Genomic DNA, 14,829 nt, shown 5'->3' with positions numbered 1-14,829 from the left:
GGGTGGGCGGCACTGCCCGTCTCGGCTTTGTCCTCTGCTGGAGAGGCAGGTGTCTCCCTGGAGCTGGCGCTGGTTGGCCCCCAGAATCCAGCTTCTTCCCCTCTAGGCTGAAGGGTCTCAGACCCCAAGAGTCTCCTTTAGGAGCTGGGTTTTGTGAGCCTTGGCCAGCAGGACACAGCTGACTTACTGGGGGTGTGGGGGTGTGGTGTTGGGGGGACCATGTTACCATGCCAGAGCTGCCTCTTCTCCAGGTCAGCCAGGTGAGTCCCTTCCCCACCACCTCCCCAGCCTGTACCCCAGAGGGATGCATGCTCTAGGCTAAATCCAAGCCATGTTGCATGGAGGAGCTGTGCAGTGGCTTCTGCTGTCCCACATTATGCACATCACAGAGCTGGTGGATGGGACAGAAATATGAGGAGTCCAGCCTGGTGGTCTATGGGGAGCCTGCTTTCTGCAGCCGGATCCCTGGTTCCACCTCCGAGCTGCTGCACGGTGGATGCAACGGGGCTGAGCTCTCAGCGGCCGGAAAGCCAGGCCTCCGTGTGTACGCATGCTCCCAGCTGCGTGTCACCGCTGTGCTTACCTCTCCTCTCCTCCTTGACCTCAGCATCATGGTGTATGGAAGCGTGGATACGGGGACTCAGTGCTTGCTGACCTGCAAAAGCCCGGGGCGGCAGCCCGTCCTCTGCCTGAAGCACAGCCCCGACTACCTGTTTGCTGGCCTGCAGAATGGGATTGTAGCTGCCTATGCCAAGAACAGCGGTGAGAGCGGGTGCGGTGCGTGGGCGGGGGACTGTTACTGCATTTGGGACTCACCGGGTCTGTCTGTGGTCTCTTCTCCGCGGATCTGGGATGAGGTGGGGACTTGCAGGTTGATGTCTTGCCTCCCTTGTCCTAGCAGTGTGGGGCACAGGGCCAGTACGTCCTTCTAACTCTTGCTGTACCTGCAGCGTGGCCTTTTGTAGCTCTTCGCCTCGTTGCCCACGATGTGATCAGTCTCTGTGTGACTTTAGGCATCTTCCTTGGGTACCTTCCTTAGTCTCCCTGCACTTCATCTCCAGAACGGGGGAAAGAGCATTGCCCTGACATACAGGGGTGCTTTGCCAAAAGAGAAATTTGGGTTGTGAGGACCTCAGATGCTGCTGCCGCGGGGATAGTAATTATCCCGTGTGCCATAGCAGCTAGCATAATATCCCAAGGGTGCAGGCGGGATTTGCAGCCTGTTGTTTTTCAGATTGTAATTGCCATTGGGTTGACCACAATGGTTGTGTGGCATCCATGTGCAGTCCTACAGGGGGGAAATGGGCATCCTATGGAGGCCTCCAAGGTGGCCGTCACAAGGAGACCAACCCATCACCAATTCGACCGAGGGGCAGGTAAGTCCAAACGTGCCCCGCACCCACCTCGGGGAAGGTTCGTCCAACTTTATTTCCATGTGGGTTCTTTCATTTTTAAATAACTTTTATTTCTAGCTGTTGCCAAAAAAAAAAAAAAAAAAAAAAGACACTAATTAGCCATTGAGAATTGGCTTGACTTTAGGCTTCATAGCAGCTGCAAAAATGAAATCCTATTTGAGAAGGAAAGCTAATTTCCTATTGATGGTCTGGCAGAGAAGACACCAGTTGTCTACTAAGGAACCCAACTGGATGGCTCTTACGCTTTCCCTCTGTACGTTGTAGAGCAACGGCCCTTCGTTAGGAGCCATTCAAGCCTGTGAGATGATGTTGGCCTGGTGCGCTCTTCAAGGGCTGCCAAAACATGCGAAAGGTGCCGCGGCCTTCGGGCAGCTGTCTGAATCCCATTTGCTTTCCTCCCAGAAATGGGAGAAACAGCTTCAATGACCAAGATGTGCCAGATCCTGGGCCAGGCGCAGGTAAGTGCACTGAGCCTGGTACCAGGGCAATTTCTGGGTGAAGTTCGCTTCTTGGCAGGTCTAGGCAATAGGCAAGCCTTCAAAATAGGGGCTCAGTGACTGCCAGGGATCAAACCTGGCAGCCTCCTATGTCAAGGGCTTGAACTCTGCACAGTGAGCTAAGAGACTAGGGCCATCCGATGGGCATTTGTCCTGGGCTCTTATCCTGTGTGGCTCAGGCCTTAGAGGAGGATGCTGAGTGAGTCCTGCTGCCTGGGTGAGAATTTCCCTCTCGGTGCGATTCGGGAAGGGGGATCGGGTCTTGCGTGTACTGGGCCGTGGGTAGCAAATAGTCTGAGCCATCTCTTGGAGGTGTCCGCACGGCTGTACCAGCCAGCCCTGCACAAAGGAGCCGGATTCGCTGCATCTTCACTGCCGACCCGGGGTTACCACCGGGTCTTCATGTGCAGCTTCGACTCAGCGTAGCAGTGCATTGAGGGTTTTAATGAGCTCCTGACGTGGCATTTGTGGGTTTTAATTAGAGGGGCAGAGGCGGCAAAGCCATCTCCCGGGCCAGCGGGTGCCCACGGGTGAGTGTGAACACACGCATGCGTCCACAGGGTGCTCTCCCTAGCAGGTGAAAGGGGTAGGCGCCGCGCGCAGCATGCCGGCGGCTCCATCTCTACTTATCGCTCCTCTCCTTTGCCTCGTGACATCTCAATTTACTCCCTGTCTCTCCCCTGCTGTTGGACTTTGCTTTTCTCCAGGAGCCGGCTCCTCGGGAGGCGGATGGATTTCAACCGTGCCATTACGTGCTGTGCCCCTTCCCTCCTGTTGACAACATGTTGCCCGTAATTGCTGAAGGGCGGGGAAACAGATAGGGGGACAAGGATGGGTTTCTCCTCTCAGCTGCCTATTTTTGGCTCCTGTTCCCAGTTGCTTTGTGCCTGCCAAGCTAGATGCTCCTTCACCCACAGGAAAGCATTGCATGTAACCTGTATGGTTCATCCTGGGTCCCACACACGGGCTGGTCCCATCTAGCTTGGCAGTTAAAGCATCGCTCCGGCGCCCCTTCGGCTGCGCCTGTTGCTGGTTTGGTGAGGGAGCTTTGTGGGCGGTCTACAGTTTCTGCTTTGCAAAGTCCAATGAATTAGGAAAGCCTATCCCTTTCTTGGGACGTGCCTGGAGATCTCCATGCTGGTGGGCTGAGGGCTCACCTCTTTGACTTTATAAATGAAGCAGATGCCCCCCACCACTCCAAAGGCCTTTCGGGGATAACATACACAAGCTCCTGCCTGTGTCTTGGTTAGATTCATTTTTTTTTTTTTCCTGGCTCCAAGTGCATGTGACCGTTTTGCTGAAGCCAGGTGAGGTCTTGGGAGTATGGTGCTTCATCCTGCAAAGCAGCGACACTGGGCCAGCGCTGCCGGAGGGCTGCGGCTGCATCTCCCAGGGATCTGCGTGGAAGAAGTGCAAGACCGCTGACCTCTCACCCTGTTTGGTATAAGCCACCCAGACACCAGCGTGCTGCTGCTCACTCTTCAGAGATCCCCTTTAACCTACGTTGGCCCGCCAGTCGGAGCCCTCTCGGCTATGCTAGAAGCCCGAAGTGATGCTGCTTGATGCTCAGGCATGAGACGTCGTTGTTTCGGCTTCTGCATTTCAGCTGGCGATGTGGGAGAGTTGGCGATGGTCCCCTGGCCCCGTGGAGCCAGCTGTTGCCACGGACCTGCAAAGCTTCATGTCACACGGCCTCCTTCCAGAGGCAGAGGTTGCTCCAGTGCTGTCGAAGGGGCTCGTATGGATGCCAGCGCTGCATCCCAAGGCCTTCGGTCTGTCTGTGGCCCAGCCCAGGGCGCAGCCGGGCAGTGTGTGCTGCTCATTGGCATGAAGCGGCCACGAGTCCTGGAAACCCTGATGCTGTGCAAGTGATACAGGGAGGTGCATCCAAGGGGCCCATTTTGGTTTGCCCCAAAGAGAAGGGTGTTTCTTCCTGACATAAGGGAAGGATCCCCTGTGTGCAGGGAAGCCTGAGGGGGTTCTCTGCCATGCCCAGCATGGATGGATGAGTCAAATGATGGGTGATCCCACTGCCTGGGCATCTGGACCTCTTCTCCATGAGGGTGCCACCTTCTTTCCCCTCGATTGCCTCCTGTGTTTCCCCGCAGCGCTCAGCCCACCTTCCCCAGCAAGCGATGAGAGGTCGCAAGAGGAGAGCAAGGGCCTCCTGGTTAACAGGCTCATCACTTATTCATGCCACGCTGTTCGTGTCGGATCCACTCTGTCGCCACCACACTACTTGGTCACCGGGTGAGCTGGGCGTGAGCAGGGCAAATCCAGGCAGGCTCTGTCTGTCTGCTGCATGGGATTTCTACGGCAAACGCCCGCTCCTGGCTCCCTCCCGCGAACAATCCTCCATCCACCCTGACCGCTGCAGAGACTGAGGGGATGTTGGTGTAGGAATGGAGCAGGGTTGCAGAGGAGCAACAAACCGGGAAAGGATTGCTTTCTCTTAGAGGGCTGCTTGTTTTGGGGATCAGAGTTTGCTACTGCTGCCAGCTCATGGAGTTGCTGCTTTAGAGACTGGCATTTGGTGCTGGATGCATTGCTGCGGTATTGGGGGGCTGGGGGAGGGCATTAGGTAGCCTAGGGACTGGCTGAGCCACCGGGCAAGTTTCTCCATAGGCAACTGCAGCTTGGCAGTGCAAGGGGACCCGTGACCTTGGCATTGCCACAGCCTTGCACGAGGTCATGGCAGCTGTGCCCACGTCCTGGCTGCATCTGGGAGTCTCCATGGAGCCACTCATTATCTATGTCACAAATATCAAAGCCCCCCAAGAAGTTGGTGTGGACCCTCCAGGCACTGGCAGCAGCGGCTGTGGGGTCCCAGAGCCACAAGGTCCAGCTTTGCCAAGGCCGTCCCCGGTCGGTACCTGGCATTCAGTTGTAGAGTCCAGGCTGGCTGGAGAAGCTGATGAACCTCAACTGTGCCAGCCTCATGGGGCACTAGGCTCAGGTGGACCTTTTGGCTTTTTTTGGTCCAGTCAGCTGTCGGTCCGTCCTTGAGCATGACTGCTTGGAACAGGGACCAGCCAGGCTACGCCTTGCTCCAGGCTTGTGGAGCTGGTCTCTGTGCGCCCTTGTATCTGGGTGCTAGACGTTGCCATTGCTGGGACAGGCCCCTCATCTGCTCTGCACAGGGTGTCTCGAGGTGGGCCGTGCATCAACCAGTCCCTCCCACTGCTTGGTCTTCTCCAGGTTCAGCAATTGTAGGGGCCCTGCAGGCAACGAGGGGATGACTCCTTTCCATCCTCTGTCTGGCTCTTCCATGCCATCGGTGTTGCTTTGAGAGGAGGGGTTGGAGGAAGGTGCTGGTTCTTGATATCAGGTTGGCGCACCCTTGAGATGTGCATAGGAGGGAAGTGGGGTTGCTGCATTGCTCAGTGCACAGAAATCCTACAGTCTTCCCAAGCCCTCTTCGCCAGGTGACTCCCATCCCCGTCCAGGAAGGACCTGTTTTGCCTGGATGAGGAACTACCTCCCTTCCATCACTAGAGGGTGGGAAAGAGCCTTGAATCACAGGCTCTTTGCTTGCACCGGCCTCGGTGAGCCTGGTGAGCCCCTGCCCCTAAGAGCGAGAGCAGCTCCGGCACCCGCAGCAGCCGCCAGCGCGTCGGAGCTGCTCACCATTCCCAGCCGTGGGCAGCAACCTCCTCCATCTCTGGTTCGGGTGGCATTCGATGCAAAAGCAGGGGATGCACACAGCAGCCCGGAGGGAGAACGCACCACCAACCTCGGCTGGTACAAAGCTTCGTGAAGGGAAGCTGCTGCCCTGAGTCGGGCCTTACTGGAGAAGCAGCTTTGTGGGGTTGAGCAGCATCAGGGTTGAGCACTCAGGCCCACCCTCTTTCCAGGTTTCAGTGCCCTCATACGAGTCCTGCTGGCTGTACTTGGGCATGGGGCAGTGGCACATGCATCAGTAAGGGCTCACAGGCTCCTTCCCTGCTTCTGCTGGAAAGAGGGGCATCGGCTCCGCAGTGGGTCTAGCAGTGGGCTCTGGCTGCCCAGGATGGCGGAAGTCTTGCCCCGTGGCACCAGGCGCTCCGGTGGGCATAGAGGACCTATGGAGGAGTGCAGCAGGGTGGACGGGCATCACCTTGTCAGCTGTGCTGAAGGGACACTGCCTTCGTGAATCTAAAGCACATGAATCTAGGCGTGCCGGGGCGATTTGGAAAGCGCTGTTCCAGAGAAGTTGGTCAGAGGGTTGGGGGGTACAAGATTCGTGCCTGTGTTGAAAGGGCCTGGCCTCTGACCTCCGGGAGGGCTGCCGCCTTTGCACTCCCAGCAGGCATGCCCCACAAGCCCCTCGCGACGGGCTGCATAAGAAACTCAGGGCGCCGCATTGCCACTCCACGAAGCCGCCCTGGCATCGCCCGGTGTGACAGCCATCGTGCCGGCTTGCCTTACCTTCGCTTCTGGGGAGGAGGAGTTGCGAGGCCCGCTGGCAATCGCAGCTCCTGTAGGAAGTGAAGTTTCTTTCTGTTCCTGCCGCCTCCTAGACCAGAAGGGCAGGAATTAGCAAGCGTCTGTTTTAGTGCTCGCCAGCTGATCCGTGCCAGAAGGGCTGGCTGTAGGCTCCTCCTAAGAGTGCCCTACGCGGGGGCTGGCCAACTCTCCATCTGGTGGAGACCAGGGCAGCTTCACTGGCGCGGTCAGAGTGATGACCAGACACATCAGCTCCGTCTTTCGAACCCATGGAAATTGCTGAAGCGACCTCCTGAATTGCTCGTGATATCCCTTGGCCCGTTCCTCTGCATACAGGAGAGAGCGAGAGCTGCTGGCAGAGCGTGTTGGCACGTTCCCCTTGATGAGGGCTGGTAAGGAAGGCAGGAGGAAACCCATTTCCATAAGTGCTCTTGAAAATTCACACAGGCAAGGGGGGTTAAAGGTAACGAGGCCGCTGTACATTTTAATTAGAAGGAAAGTTTCCCAAACCAGCTCATTTTTTTCTTGCAGAAGAGTTCAGAGGGCTTCCAATACCATCGGAGGTGTGGAGAGCAGGCCTTACAGTGAGGGACTTCAATAGATTAGGATCATTAGCTTATCAAAGGCAAGGTGAAGAGGTGACTTGATTGCAATTTATAGGTGCTGAGGAAAAGATCTCTGATGTTAGAGGGCCCTTTAATGTAGCAGATGCAGGCATAAGACCCAGTGTGTGGTAGCCAAAGTTAAAAAAAAATCATATTGGAAACAAAAGGCACATTTTTAAGTGAAGGTAATTAGCTATTGCAACAGTTAGATGGTGGTGGTGCATTCATCACTGGCAAGCTTGAAATCGCAATGGCCTGTCTTCCTAAGAGAAGCACTCCAGTTCAGCCAGCAATTAATTGGCTCTGTGGTGTCACTTCGGTAGCAGGAGAGCATTTCCTTCACTGCAGAAATGACTGGGGGGAAATTCTCTGCTCTGAGCTTTGCAGAGAGTATTTGGCAGCTCAGAGGCATTTCTTTTGGGCTATAAAATATGTGAATAGTTGCAGCAAGTGCCTATTAGCTTCACACTCAGGAAGACCTGCGCCAGCAACCTGATTCGAGGAGCTACGCTCACCCGTTTGGGGAGTCAGAGTCGAACCCTGCCGTAGCATCTGTGTCTGCTCAGCACGGTGTGAATTTTGAAAGCATCTAACGCAAGGAGCTGCTTGTGGCGGAGCTACGGGGGGAGCGTTATTTGCAGCAATTGCCGCGTGACCTTGTAAGGACAGGTTGGAGAGCAGCAAATTCTGTGCAGGGCGAGAAACGGGAGGCATCGGCAGAAGAAATGACCCGGCGCAAGTTGCGGAGGCGCTTGGTTTGAGAACGTCCTGCCTGTATCTCAGCCAGGTTTTGAGGACTGGGGGTAGATCCACTGCAATGGTGGAATTAGGGTTTGGTGCTGGGATGGTGCTATCTTCTTGAGGACCAGTTGCACTTTTTTTCCCTTTTGCCACTGCATTTATGCATGCCATATCCATAGCCCTTGGAAATCCCAGGGCCTTCTGGTCAACCTCCTCCTTGCCTTGGCCAAGCTGTTTGATTTATCTGACCAGGAAGGAGATGCTGGCCAGAGAAAACCCTCGTGCCTGTAGGGTCGTCGTCTTTTTCCCTTGTCGGTGCAGGGTTTCACTGGACAACATCCGCTGGATGTCTCTGGGGAGCAGCAGGCCCTGCTCTGTGTCCTTCCTTGGCACCCCGGCTATTACCCTTTGCTGCTTTCCCTGCTTCATCATGGGTTGTCCCAAGACATGACTTGCTAGCTGTTGAAGAGGGCTTATAGTTCCTAGAGGACCCCAGCCCCCTGTCTGCACCACAGGTAGGCTTGTATTGAAGCAACCCTGAAGTGGGATCCCTTCCTCTTGGAGCACACTGGTATTTCTTCCATGCTACAGCCGGGCCTGACCTGCCTTTCCAAGAGGTCAGGGCTCTGGGGGTTTACCTCTCTCTCGGCTCTCCAGGATGGGGGTGACCCTCTTGGAGGCTGGTCAGCTTGTGGCACGAAGCATTAAGGGGTCGGCCTCCCAGCCTGGCACCTGGCTGAAGTGTGGGATGCCACGCGCAGCCCGGCGTGCCGCTTGGTCGTGGAACAGATGCGTACGTATCTTCTCCTTCGGCCTCCAGTTTGATCCACCGCCCGGAGTCGCTTTCATGCGAGCTTCCTGGAAGTACCCGCTTCCCAGTGCCGCCCGCCTCATTGCTAGCTCATTTGTGCAGCAGCCTATAATGCAGGTCGGGGAAGCAAAAAAAGGGATCTTTTCATGGTCCGCATCACACGGGCGCGGAGCAGGTCGACTTGCAGCAGAGGCCACAGATCAGAAAATCCTCGGGGCGGGAGAGGTCGTTCCTGCCACGCTTTTGGTGGGGAGAATTGGCGCAGTGTGACGCCCTGATGAAAGAGCCGAGGCGGTTTCGTTTCTCTTAACGAAAGCCCGGGCCTTGTGATGGTGAAGGGCTCGGGAGGGCCCCGTGCAGCTCGCGAAAGCTTTGTGCCAAGTTCTGTCGGCTCAGTCGCATTTCAAAGCGCCCGAATTAGGAGCTGTGGCAATGCCATTGCCGCTGGAAGGACATGTGTGTGCAGGGGTGCACACCATTGCTATGGTGGCTTTTAACTGGGAGGGGGTGTGTGCGTGTATACCACTGCCATGGTGTTTTTAACTGGGTAGGTGTGTGTCTGTGCACAACTGCACATGCCTACCAAGTTGCCTTTAACTGGGAGGGAGTGGGGGTGTGTGTGTGCTACTGCCATGGTAACTTTAACTGGGTAGGCATATGTGTGTGTGCACAGCCCTGCCATGTTGCCTTTAACTGGGAGGGGGTGGGTGGGTCTGTGTGCATGTGAGTGCATGTGTGCACACCACTGCTGTGGTGTCTTTAATTTGGGGGGGGGGGGTACCATTGCTATGGTATCTTTAACTGGGTAGCTGTGTGTGTCTGTGCACACCCCTGCCAAGGTGTCTTTAACTGGAAAAGTATGGGGTGGGGGTGCACATGCACACTACTGCCGTCATGTCTTTAACTGGGAGGGGATGGGTGTTGGGGGTTGCGTGTATGCGTGCACATTGCACACCACTGCTGTGGTGCCTTTAACTGGGAAGGGGTGGATGTGTGTGTGTGTGAATGCACTACTGCCATGGTGTCTGTAACTGGGAGGGCACGCATTTGCATGTGCATGTTAATGCGTGCCATCCATGCTGATTTAAAGACCCGTTCCCTTTCCCAGCCCCCTAGCCCTAGCTTCTATGACCTCCTTCCTTGCCTCCAGCCCTGTCCGTTGCCTCCACACCCCCACATCCCTCTCTCTTTGGCTTGGTTTGCATAATGAGCAGTGCCCGTCGGTGTGCCGGGCTGGGAGGAGATCAGGTTTATGGAGCCTCATGAAATTAACAGCCCGGCACGCGCCAGCCCGCTCCCACGGGCTCTGCCGAGAGGCTGCCGAAGCCTGTTGCCTGGTGCAACATCCCCCCTTGAGCCATCCCTGTGCCCGTGGGGTGCCAGGGGAGAGGAGAGCAAATGGGTTCATTGCGTGTCTGAGGCTGCCCCAGCTGCAAGGGTGCTCCGGTGCGGGTGCTGCAGGATTGAAAGCAGAAGGTGCTGCCTTGCTGGCCTCGGTCAGAGGGCGATCCCAGACTGCCCGCACCTGGCCACCAATTTATAAATAGCCCATGCATCGTATTGGGGCCACAGCATGCGCCTTGCTGCAGGGAAGGGAGATGCGTGTCTTTGTCTGGCTGCAGCAGTGAGGGTATTTTGAAGCGTCAAGCGGCGCTCGATTCGTGGGAGAAGGAGAAGCCAGGTCTCCCGAGCCAGCTGCCAGCAGGCTAATCCCAGCCTGTCCACCCTGACGTTAGCCTGGCTTTGCAGCCTCTGGTGGGAGCTCCCCTGAGCAGTGATGGGATGTCAGAGCGTCCCAAACCGTGGCCTGTGCCCGTGCTCCCTGGATTTCTGCTCGTCCACAGCCGTTCAGCCTAATTGAAAGGAGCCCTTACTATGCCGAGTCCCTTCCTCCTGCGACTTTGCCATGTAAGCAGCAGCTGCAGATGCTCTGGGGTGCCGAGGGAGGGGAGCAATGGGTCCAGGGGATCGTGACTCCATCAGCCAGGGCTCTGGCCAGCTCCGGTGCCCTGCACTTCTTTCGCACAGGGAGTTTTGGGGTACCAAATCCCAGGAGCAAAGGTCTGGGTGGCCGGTTCAGAGCAGGTGCTTTTTTCCCCCACTCCTCTAGTGTATTTGGACCCATGTCTGACTCTTCTCCTCTCTCTCTTCCCGCAGGGGGGCTGTGGGATCTGGAGGCGAAGCCCACCTGTCTGCAGGTGGGGACCGGGCCGGTGAGGGTCCTCCTGACCCTGGATGACACCCTGTGGGCCAGCTGTGCCAACCAAGTCACCGTGCTGGATGCTGCCAGCCTGAAGGCTCAGGTACTGCCGCTCGCTGCCTGTTCGGTGCCTCTCACTTTGTGCCCCGAGCAATGCCCAGTGCTGCTCCAGAATAGGGATAGCCAGGAGCCCCTGGGGAGCAGCTGGGGGTGGGGAAGACATCGCAGAGGAGGTTTTACCCCTCTCCAGTCCTGCTCTGATGCCACCATGCTGGGATGGCGAGCCTCATTTCTTTCCCCTTCTCCTGGGGGGCTCGCACAACTCCCGGCATCGCTCGGGCAGCAGCTGTGCATGGAGCGGCTGCCAGGAGCTGGAGCAGCGCTGCACCCAGGGCACGACTAGGTGTCAGGGTGAGAGCCAAAAGCATCCAGGTCCAATTTCTGAAGGAGCCTCTGCAAGGGGGGTGAACAATCATCCCCGCCGGGGGTGGCAGGGGTGGCTATAGAGATACTGGTCCCTTTGCGGGGCCCACGAGCCAGAGGGATGTTGGGAGGCAGGGGACCAGGAGAGTGTCAGGAAACGACTCGCAGGTGAGTGAAGACCTTCATCCGAGGAGCAGCTTGATCCTCTGTGTCCCCCAGCCGGCCCCGTCTCAGACACTGCTGCAGAGTTGCAGGGCTGAGTCTGGGGGCTAGTGCACGGCACAGGGGCCAGACCCTGCAATCTCGCTTGCTCCGGCTCTGGCGCGACCACCGGGGGAAAGGTGAGCATCCGGGACAGGCGCAGCCCCATCGTGCACGGTGCCATTGCTGCGGTGATGTCTGCCGGACATCTCTGCTGCCGCCCCAACGGGTCCGCTCCCGCTCCTGCTCGGCACCTAATGCAGGAGCCGCGCCTGCAAGGCCTTTAACGCCGTGGGGCTTTTCTGGGTTGAGTGCACTCCCGGCTCCTGCTGGCCTCCACCCCCATTTCATTCTGCTGCTCGTGTGGGACCGCGCGTCTCCCGCCCGGCCTCCCCGCGCACCTAACGGGCTGCTCTTCGATGGGAAATGGCTCTCGGCTGCAGGAGCAGGTGGAGAGGGGGCTGCGTTCACTCTGAGGCTGTTCATTAACTTGGCTTCCCCCGCTCGGTCCCAGCAAACTGCGTTTGCTGGGGGAACAGGGCAAGCAGACCAGCCCCTTCTGCGTGCTGGGCTTGGTATCGCATCCCCAGGGCCAAGGTGGGCTTGAGGTTCATCCTGGCAGAGCCCGAGCCACGCTGGCACCCTGGCTACGTGGGTGCTTGTGGGTTGTCTTCCAGCACCAGCCCTCTTTTTCGTTCTTTTTGCCCCAGGCTTGGCGGTGGGGTAGGACTTGGAGCTCACCCCTGTCTTGGGACTAGAGGGGGTTGGAGAGAAAGAGAAGCAGATGCTTTTAGCAGAGGCCTTTATATGCTGTTACTGCTCCTGACTCTCGAGCAATTAATGAAAAAGATGCAGGTCCCCTAGAAGATGGTCCAGGTCCTCAGAGGGTTTGGGAAGAAGCAGGGGCACTGCCAGGAAAGCAGGGTAGCTGGCTGGGTGAGGGGGGCATGGCACAGCTCCGATGCACCGGCGCAAACTTGGGTGAGGGGGATGAATGCACCAGAGCAAACTTGCCCCCTGGGTGAGGGGGGCATGGCACAGCTCCAATGCACCGGAGCAGACTTGAGTGAGGGGGATTAATGCACCAGAGCAGACTTGCCCCCTGGGTGAGAGGGGCATGGCACAGCTTCAATGCATCAGAGCAGACTTGAGTGAGGGGGATTAATGCACCAGAGCAGACTTGCCCCCTGGGTGTGGGGGGCATGGCACAGCTCCAGGTCTGCATGGATGAACCCAGCACCCTTCGGTCTTGGGGGCAGCCCTTTTCTCCTTCCCTTCCACCATGCTCCCATGCATGCAGTCCTGACAAGGGAACGTGGGCCTATGCTCCCTGTTTGTGCAGGGGATGCAGACACTGAGATCCTACCTGCCCCACATGTGACGGGCATTTAGGGCCACCCTGGAGGCTTTGTTTTGGTCTTGGCACTGGTGCTCTCAGCGATGGGATTCAGCCACCTGGCACGTCTGGTGCTTGGGGCTCCTGGGTGATGGGAGCTGCAGGTGCAGCAGGATGTGCAAAATGGGGTACGCTGTTGGGGGACGACCGTGCCAGCAAGGTGGTTTTGGCGGCCTCCGCCTCCCACCACCGGGAGGGGTCAGGCGCTCTCTGCAGGGGAGCCGGCTGACCTAGATTCCTGCCGCCCGATGAGCTGGGAGGCTGCAGCTCGTTAGTCGATCGGTGATGGCACAGCCGTCCATCCACCCGGCGATGCGCTGGAATGTGTCGATACGGCGCTTTCCTGCCTCCGTGCATCCGAGTGCAGACTCCCTGCAGCCTCCCTCCCTCCACCTGCTTCAGTGGCAAAACCTTTCCTCCTGCAAAGAGCTTGGATTTTCCCTCTTGTCCAGGCCCCTCTGATTGCAGAGGCCAAACCTGAGGCCCTGGGGGTCCAAGCGGTGCCCTCCAAAGCGCTTGGCGCAGCACAAGGTGCCTGCGCAGCCGTCTCCTTCGTGTGGGATCAGGGATGTCCGTTGGGGCTGGTGGCTCAGCAGTCTCTCCTGCCCAAGTGTGGGGGGGCTGGACCCGATGATCTGTAAGGTCCCTTCACATTTATGAAACCTGGTTTCTCTTTGTGCTTTGGGTACCCGCGCAGCTCTGGGATGGACTGGAGGAAGGGCCAGAGTCGGTTTCTTTTTTGCCCACCCTCTGCCCCCATTAAAGAGCTCATTAATCGCCGCTTTGCAAACCCATTGATGCTACTGGGGCCAGGTAGATGCCCCTGGGGAAGCATCTTGTCCTGCAGACCCTTGGTGTAGTGACAGCGGGTGATCCAGTGTGGCCCAGGGACCGGAAAACCAGGGGGTGCAAGGTTTGCAGTGAGAGAGGCCTCTCCCTGCACCCCGCAGCCCATTCTGGAGTAACTTGTGAACTACTTGTATTTCAGCCAGAGCCTGAGAGACAACCCAGGAGCCCCAGGCTTCCCTTCTAGTTCGGAAAAGGAAAGCATTTTGAAAGCCTCGGGTGCCGTGGGGGTGCGGTGCTGCAGTTGTACTCTGTGTGCGCGCACCAGGGAAACTGAGGCAGGGAAGGGCCAAGTGACTTGTGCAATGCTGCACCATGAGGCAGGAGTGGAGCCCAGGTGTCCGTTCCTGCTTCCTCACTGGACCTTGCCGTCTGTCGACTGCTGCCACCTCCTCTCTCCATCACCATCTGCAGCGGGACGGAGATCTGCAGCTAGATCCTGCTGCGTGTCACTTGGCACGTGCCCGCGGGGGCCAATGGGGCGGATCCCCAGCTGGTGTAAAAGAGCCTCTTGAAGGCTCAGCTGAAGCATAGTCTATGCTTGCCTGGCAAGGGAAACACCACAACCATGGAGGTGGTCTTCCTAGCGGCTCCCGGGGAAGACCGCTGTCCTAGCACGGGGATAGTATCTGCCAAGGTAACATATAATAAACCTCCCACTTAGCTGCTGCAGTGGGAAGATCTTGGCTTTATGGAAATGGGAGACTTTTCCCTGGCTTGCTCTGAGGGCCGTGCGGCTGAGGGCAAGCAAAGCTCGGGGGCATCCGAACCCCGAGCCTCCGGGCTTGTGCCTGCACATAGGACGCCCGCCAATGGTTTTGGAAACCTCTGGAGCCCCAGATGGGGGTGGAGGATGGTTGCCGGTGGTACTAGGGCCACTTATGGGTGTGAACTCTTGGATTTGGAATTAGTTTTGTCTAACTTGGCCTGGAATACAAAAAAATTTAATAATAAAAAAAAAAAAGAGCAGGGAGCTGATTTCCACCACCAGACGATTTAGCCCCTGATCGTGCCACTGTCAAAACATCCCTCCGCAACCCCCCGACTTTGAGCCCCCCGTGTCCTCCCCTCCATGGCAGGGCAAGCTGCAGCCTCCTCCCCTTGCTCCCATGATGTAGACGGTTAAAAGGGATCAGTGTAGCCATTCACCTGCATTTTACACCGTGCTGAAGAGTGCAAGGGAGTGGGGCGGGGGGGACCGGCAAGCGGGGACCAGAGAGCTGGGTCGGGTGCTCGCGTCGGCAGCAAGGTCGAGATTGAAACGTCGGG

The 14,829-nt window shown here is 57.5% G+C and overlaps 1 protein-coding gene across 8 annotated transcripts in view; it reads left to right on the top strand.

Annotated features, from left to right (window-relative positions):
* Positions 1 to 14,829, top strand: part of ARHGEF10L (Rho guanine nucleotide exchange factor 10 like) — a 148,083-nt gene that overhangs the window by 99,773 nt on the left and 33,481 nt on the right. For all 8 annotated transcript variants that reach the window (XM_019511929.1, XM_019511927.1, XM_019511930.1 and 5 more), the window contains 2 exons: positions 608 to 762; positions 10,652 to 10,797. In XM_019511929.1, coding sequence (XP_019367474.1) covers positions 608 to 762; positions 10,652 to 10,797 — 301 coding nt within the window. The remainder of the gene's footprint in view (positions 1 to 607; positions 763 to 10,651; positions 10,798 to 14,829) is intronic.

The sequence above is a fragment of the Gavialis gangeticus genome, unplaced genomic scaffold (genome assembly GCF_001723915.1).
Source record: "Gavialis gangeticus isolate Ggan-Ray unplaced genomic scaffold, GavGan_comp1, whole genome shotgun sequence".
Taxonomy (NCBI): Eukaryota; Metazoa; Chordata; order Crocodylia; family Gavialidae; genus Gavialis; species Gavialis gangeticus.
Note: the sequence above shows the minus strand (reverse complement) of the source record. Positions and strands in the feature narration are given on the sequence as shown.